Source organism: Myotis davidii, unplaced genomic scaffold (assembly GCF_000327345.1).
Source record: "Myotis davidii unplaced genomic scaffold, ASM32734v1 scaffold187, whole genome shotgun sequence".
Lineage (NCBI taxonomy): Eukaryota > Metazoa > Chordata > Mammalia > Chiroptera > Vespertilionidae > Myotis > Myotis davidii.
The window spans coordinates 3476099-3483551 of record NW_006383018.1 but is presented as its reverse complement, the minus strand read 5'-3'; the positions used below and the strand labels follow the sequence as shown (position 1 = coordinate 3483551).

The window sequence follows — 7453 nt, the reverse complement described above, 5'->3', positions numbered from 1 at the left end:
GATGAGTGAATCATTGATCAGCTGCCTCCGGCATGCCCCCCACTGAGTATGGAGCCCACAACCTGGGCATGTGCGCTTGACCAGAATCGAAGCCGGGACCCTTCAGTCTGCAGGCCAAAGCTCTATCCACTGAGCCAAACCGATTCGGCTAAAGCTTATTTTTTAATTACAGTTGACATACAATATTAGTTTCAGGTGTACAACATAGTGATTAGACATTTATAAGCTTTATGAAGTAACACCCTAGTAATTCTTTTACCCATCTGACACCATCTGTAGTTACAATATTATTGACTATATTCCCTATGTTGTACTTTACATCATTGTGACTTTTATATCTGGCAATGTGTACATCTTAAACCCTTTCACCTTTTCAAATCATACCCCTAATTTCCGTCCCATCTGGCAACTATCAGTTTCTCTGTATCTATGAGTTTGTTTCTGTTTTGATGGTTGGTTTGTTTGTTTGTTTGTTTATTTATTTAGATTCTACATATGAGTGAAATCATATGAGACTTGTCATTCTTTGCCTGACTTACTTCACTTAGCATAATTTCTTTAAATCTCTAATGTTGGCTTGTTTGGGGGTCATTTGCTTATCATTTTCTATTTAAACTATTTTAGTCATACAAAAATAGCCTTTTATTAGCTTGTAATCACTTTTCTCTTTATGTTGTTAAAGAAAATGGAGGATAAATTCTCCTCACCCTTTCAAGAAATTTTTTCTCTGCTATTGCAGAGCATTTTATACTAATTTCTACAAATCCTTCATTAAGCTGGATGGTAATGCTGTGAGTGTAACACTGAGCCTTTTCTCTATACTGTATTTTATGGTTGACCTTTGATGTTCAAATGATGGTTCAGCAATATTTATACCATTTTATATTTGAATAATATTCTGGGTCTAGGAGTTGAGTGAGATAGAAGTATCAGCCATAGGACTATAACAATATTATTAGTTAATAGTCTGCTTTGTCAGGATAAGATGTTCAATTTTTAGAAATAGAAACTGTGTGCATGGGAATTTAAAAAGATGATTGAACCCAAAGGTTATGATGTTTTCTGTCCACTTAATCATTATCTTGTGTTCTGTAAGCCACTGATAAATTTATAGCACCTATGAAAACTAAATGATTACATTTTTTAATCATCACAGATGAGAGCAATCAACTTGTTCTTAATTGTCTTAGATTCACAAACATCTGCAAGGGTTGAATTTGACAAGCTTACTTAAACATCTTTATCTGCAAAAATACTTTCATTTGCATTTAAAACTACATGGGATACAATAGCTTCAGAGATTCACAGGAACAGCCAGAAGCCAGAGAATACAGCTGTGGGCTTTTTTTATATATCTATTATTTTTACCTTCTGTATTTTGTTTCTTTTTTAAATAATGAAAGTTGCCCATCAGAAAATGTAGCTCAACCAATGTCATGCTCATCAGAGACTTGTTTGTTCTACTTACATAAAATGTAGACACTATTCAACAGATAAGTACACTGTGTTGTGGTTCAGTGTTTTACTATAGTGAAAGCATTGCAGTCTTCATAACTGAACTATACTTGTTAATACATCTTCAACCTTCATAGTACCCAGGCAATAGGTTGCCCTTTGATGGTGTCAATTTATGTTGACCATAGTTGCCCTCTGAAATAAAAGTGCTTATTTAAATACCCACATTATGCCATTCTTTGGGATCACTTGTCCACACCACAATTTCTCTTATACCGGTATGTTCTCGTCAGCTATGTGGTTTTCCCTTTATGGTTCTCAATTATCCCTGCCATTCTCTTGTGCTTTTTTACTTCCCTCACTAAGTACGTTGACCTTTTTAGGTTTTACTTCCAAATGAGAGCTACTTTTTCCTTCTGGGGCAAATAGATCTCTCTCAAAACTATAATATGGAATCTTTGGCTCTACAACCCCATTCAGGTGTTTTTTTGTTTGTTTTTTAAATATATTTTATTGATTTTTTACAGAGAGGAAGGGAGAGGGAAAGGGATAGAGAGTTAGAAACATCGATGAGAGAGAAACATCAATTCAGCTGCCGCCTGCACACGCCTTCTAGGGATGTACCCACAATCAAGGTACATGCCCTTGACTGGAATTGAACCGGGACCTTTCAGTCCACAGGCCGACGCTCTATCCACTGAGCCAAACCAGTCAGGGCTCAGGTGTTTTTATTATTATGGGTTTCTCAAGTAATCCGTTTCCCCTGTATAATGGCTTTTAACAACAAAACTTTTATTTTTTTACCTTAAGGTCTCAGTACTTTTGTTGGTAATTTGACTTCCATATAGTTGAGTTGGTAATCCACAGATGTATTTTTTCCTTATTTTAAACTATCTAGAGACCATATTAATGGACTATTTCTTGCCTCTTCATTAAACAAATTCCATGTGCCTAATCTTCAAAAGATACGCAATTTAACATATTATTGTATCTCAACTCAATGTTTCAGTGTGCACCTTGGCAAATAGCTATTTTATCATATCTTGTCTATAAAATTATATTTTACAATATAAATGTAGATAGCTATTTTTAAACAAGAATATTAGTTTACCATTATATATGATAGTCATGAAAATTAATTGTTTTATTTACAGAACCTCACTTTTAAAATGCCCTAAATCATTACCTTTTTACTTTATCCTTAGCTTATTTTTACAATCAATAAGTTAAGAACCGTTAGTCATAGAAAGCTAATGTTTCTACACACACATATTTTAAAGGATGACATGAACACTTTGTGCATACAAAGATATATTTTATATATTTTAATGGCAAGGAAATGCAAGTTACTACTAGGAAAGGATTATTAAAAATAATCAAAAGAATATATTGAATGCCTACTTACTTATACTAGGATGTTAGGGAAGTATAGGAATAGGTTGCTCTAGTGTTGTTTTTTAATTGTTCTATTGCGCTCTAGCCGGTTTGGCTCAGTGGATAGAGCATAGGCCTGCAGACTGAAGGGTCCCAGGTTTGATTCTGGTCAAGGGCACATGCCCAGGTGTGGGCTCAATCCCCAGTAAGAGGAGTGCAGAAGGCAGCCAATCAATGATTCTCATCATTGATGTTTCTATCTCTCTCTCCCTCTCTCTTCCTCTCTGAAATAAAACTATATTTTAAAAAATAGTTGTGATGAATTTATGAAGGGTATATTTTTAAGTATGCTTATTTTTACAATATATATATCAGTATACTTATTTTCAACAAGATGAAATTGCCTAGGACAATGTTACTCCTATTACATAAATTTCAGGTCTGAAAATACTATGTGAATATTTAAAAGTTAGTGAATAAAGTAAAAGGGATTTTAACATACAGAAAGTAAATACTTGGAGTACATTTAATTTTCTTGAAAGTCGCTGATATAATGGGCATCTTTTCTATTCCTCAGCTTTAACTGAGATGTAATGAAATATAACATTGTGTAAGTTTAAGGTGTGTACAACATGTTGATTTGATACACATATATTGTGAAATGATTACCACCATAGCATTGGCTAACACCTCCATCACATCATATAATTATCATTTCTTTTTTTGTGGTGAGAACATTTAAGATCATTTAGCAACTTTCAAGTGTATAGTACGGCATTATTTACTCTGGTCACTATGCTGTACATTAGAACTTAATCATCTTTTAACTGAAAGTGTGTACTCTGTGACGAACATCCCTTGGATTTCTCCCACCTGCCAGCCCCTGTTTTATTACCTGTTTCTATGAGTTTGGCTTTTTTAGATTCCACATACAAGTGATATCATATAGTATTTGTCTTTCTCTATCTGACTTATTTCACTTAATGTCATGTCCTCAAGGTCTATTCATGTGGTCGCAGATGACAGGATTTCCTTATTTCTCATGGCTGAATAATATGCTTGGGTGTGTGTGCATGTGTGCATGCACATGTACACACATACATACCATAGAATGGGCATCTTTAAAAATTGTTGTCAGTTTGATAATAAAAAAATGTGTCATTGCTTGAGGCAATATCCTGAGAGCCTACTATATATGTAGCTCTGTACTGCAGGTTGTTTGAAGTTAGTGTGGTGCTTTCTTTGAATAAGTTTTATTCTAACATTAGACCTGACTAGATAAGTGTAGATAGTAAAAGATTGGTGCTTTTAATATATTTCAATACAACAATTTCTCATTATGTTGTAGGCTTTACTCATCAGTCTTAAGTATGGCTGTTTTATGTGGCAATTGGGAGATGCTGGTACATGTTTTCAGATCCATAGTATGGAAAATAAAATGAGCTTTATAGTACATACAAAACAGGTAAGTACTCATCAGTTATTCTGGACTTCTAATAATGAGTTCTTATATTGGTAAAATTATTTTTTATAAAAGAACAATCTGTTTACTTCAAGGAAAACTGCTAATATGTAATGAAGTGAAAACATTTAAGGGGGAAAAGCATGCCTTTCCTAAGCAAACAAAGTCAGAAATGTATATGAATAATTTATTTCAGTCTTATAACATGAAACTCTCTTTTTCTGCCATTATAAAAAATTCTGGTCAGTATTGCCTATCTCTTCTATCAGGTTGTCCTTCCCTGTTCTTGACCAGTATCCTATCTGAGCCACCAGTTGAATCCAGCAGGTCATTTTTTAAATCCCTTCAAAAGCCTGAATAAATACTCTATTCTTGACAGGCTGTACCCTGATAAGAAAGTTCCTTTACAATAGCTAGAGAACTGCCCACTGCCATGTATGTCATTTACTCATCTAACACGCTTCATATTTATTGTCAACATTTTACTTTGTAGGCTGGCCTCGTGGTGAAACTGTTAATGAAGCTAAATGGACAGTTGATGCCTACCGAAAGAAATTCTTGAGAGGAAAGCAACTGATACTTAAGCCACCACATTTTGTGATACAGACTTTTTTCCATGAAAGATTTCTTAAACTATTATTTTTAATAAGGCACTAAGTCTCTTGTAATATATATGTATACTGTTATGTTGTACAGAATCTGTACTTATGTTTGGTGTGTAATATACCAATTACTTTTATATAATATCCTCATAAACTATTCTAATTTTTTCAGAGAAACGCACAAAAGAGTAGAGGTTGATAGCCTGGATAATGTTAGACAAAATAGTAAGCTTTATAAAAAGTTATTTTTGGTAAATGGTAAAGAATTTAGAAGAAATGTGATGAAATTAAAATACATATAGCTTTGCTATAACTTTGTGTGTCATTTCAAAACGTACTTTAATGTCAACATGATTTTAATAAAGAAATGTATTTTCTACTTAAGCTATAATAACACTTATTTAAAACATTTTTCTGCCCTAGCTGGTTTGGCTCAGTGGATAGAGCATTGGCCTGCGGACTGAAAGTTCCCAGGTTTGATTCCAGGGCGTCGTCTGTTTATTTTTAATGATGCTCTATCTGAGCCTTATTAAAATTAGGATTATGTTGTTAAGTTTAATGATAAAGCCTGATTTAATTTCTGTGCTAAGCACTTTTGATTCTAGATAGGCAATTCCTTGGTTCAATTTCATCCATTCCAATGGCCTCAGCTGTTACTAAGAGCCCTGTTGACTCCCAAATCTAAAACTTTAGCCTCAGCCTCTCTCTGGACTCCAGATCTTAGTTTCCAATTTCCTGCTCTTCTAGCTCCACTTAAATGAACTACACAAGGACCTTTAGTTTCATCATAGCTGGAAACAATTGTTTTGTCTACTTGCTCCATCCTATACTTGTATTGTGTAATTGGTTAATGGCATTATCAAATTTCATCCACTTACTTAGCCTGGAAATCTTGGAGTGGTCTTCAACTTTTCCCTCTTGAATCACTCTACACATTCTATTTATCGAATTCTGTTCAATGTCATGTCAGTCCTTTCCCATTCCTTTCTCCCTGTTTGCACAACAACCGTCCTAGTTCAAGTCTTCACCATCTATTCCAAGGCTCCTTGTAGCTTCCTCCTCTGACTCATGCTCTACACCCTCTCACCTATCTGTCACACTGGTGCCATCCTAACCTTTCTCATCCATCTGATTATTTCATTACCCTTTGAAAACCCTCTTCACTACATGTTGAATTAAACCTCAGTTCCTTAGTAATGAGTACAGGGCCCTTAATATTCCGTCACACACCTGCCTATCCACCGCTTCATACTCATCCTGTGCTCCCTCCTACCCAGTGTTTTCTAATCCTGGCTCTGCAGTCACATGGGGAATTTGAATACTTTATGACTTAATTTTAGGGTGGGGCCCAAGCATTTCTATTTTTAAAGTATCCCATGGGAATTTGATACACAGCTTAAGGTTTAGAACTACTGTTATAACCAGTTTTAACTAGGAGATAGTTGCATGCCTTTTCTTTCATAGTGTGGGGTGACGATGCAATGATATTACATTAAACAACTCCCTGCTCCATAGAATATAGTGTACCTTCCTGGAGTTGTAGTTTCCCTTCCCTATAGAGAAGGGAAAAGAAGACTATCAGAGAGGCATGGCTGTGAAAGGCTTAAAAGTATATAACATTAGAAAATCAATTTTAAAAATTAGTATTAAGATAAAAACAATTCATTACCTGTTTGACTATAACAAGCCAGAAATAAGTAAGGAGGGGATGCAAACAGCTTTTAATAAGGGCCTAGGAACCCTAGTCGGTTTTGGCTCAGTGGATAGATAGAGCGTCAGCCTGTGGAATAAAGGGTCCCAGGTTTGACTCTGACCAAGGACATATTCCTGGGTGTGGGCTCGATCCTAGTAGGGGGCGTGCAGGAGGCAGCTGATCAATGATTCTCTCTCATTATTGATGTTTCTATTTCTCCCTTTCCCTTCCTCTCTGAAATCAATAAAGAAATATTTTTTTTTAAATAAGTGCCTAAGATTGGTCAGGCATTATATGTGCACCAAGGATAAAAGATACCATTTTCCTTCTCATCATTCTTTCAATAAATTTGAGTGCCTTTTATGTGCTAACAATCCAGTATTAAGGAAAACAAAGTCATTGCCTTCAGCGAGCAAAGTTTAATGAGGGAGATAAGTACTCATGGAAATGTATATGTATAAACTCTAATAAGTGTGATGAAATAAAAATTAAATGTACAGTCTAACCACAAAAAAAGAAACAGTCTAGTCCTAGACATCAAGAAGGGCTTCCCCTAGAACAGTGATTCTCAACCTGTGGGTCGCGACCTCTTTGGGGGTCAAACGACCCTTTCACAGGGGTCGCCTAAGACCATCGGAAAACACATATATAATTACATATTGTTTTTGTGATTAATCACTATGTTTTAATTATGTTCAATTTGTAACAGTGAAAATATATCCTGCATCTCAGATATTTACATGACGATACATAACAATAGTAAAATTACAGTTATGAAGTAGCAATGAAAATAATTTTATGGTTGGGGGTCACCACAACATGAGGAACTGTATTAAATGGTCACGGCATTAGGAAGGTTGAGAACCA

The 7453-nt window shown here is 35.1% G+C and overlaps 1 protein-coding gene across 1 annotated transcript in view; it reads left to right on the top strand.

The window, feature by feature from the left end:
* Window positions 1-5277, top strand: part of KRIT1 (KRIT1, ankyrin repeat containing) — a 32471-nt gene extending 27194 nt beyond the window's left edge. The window contains exons 15-16 of the mRNA XM_006779261.2: window positions 4178-4294; window positions 4785-5277. Of these exons, the coding sequence (XP_006779324.1) occupies window positions 4178-4294; window positions 4785-4853 (186 nt within the window). The 3' untranslated portion in view covers window positions 4854-5277. The remainder of the gene's footprint in view (window positions 1-4177; window positions 4295-4784) is intronic.
* Window positions 5278-7453: the final 2176 nt, after the last annotated feature.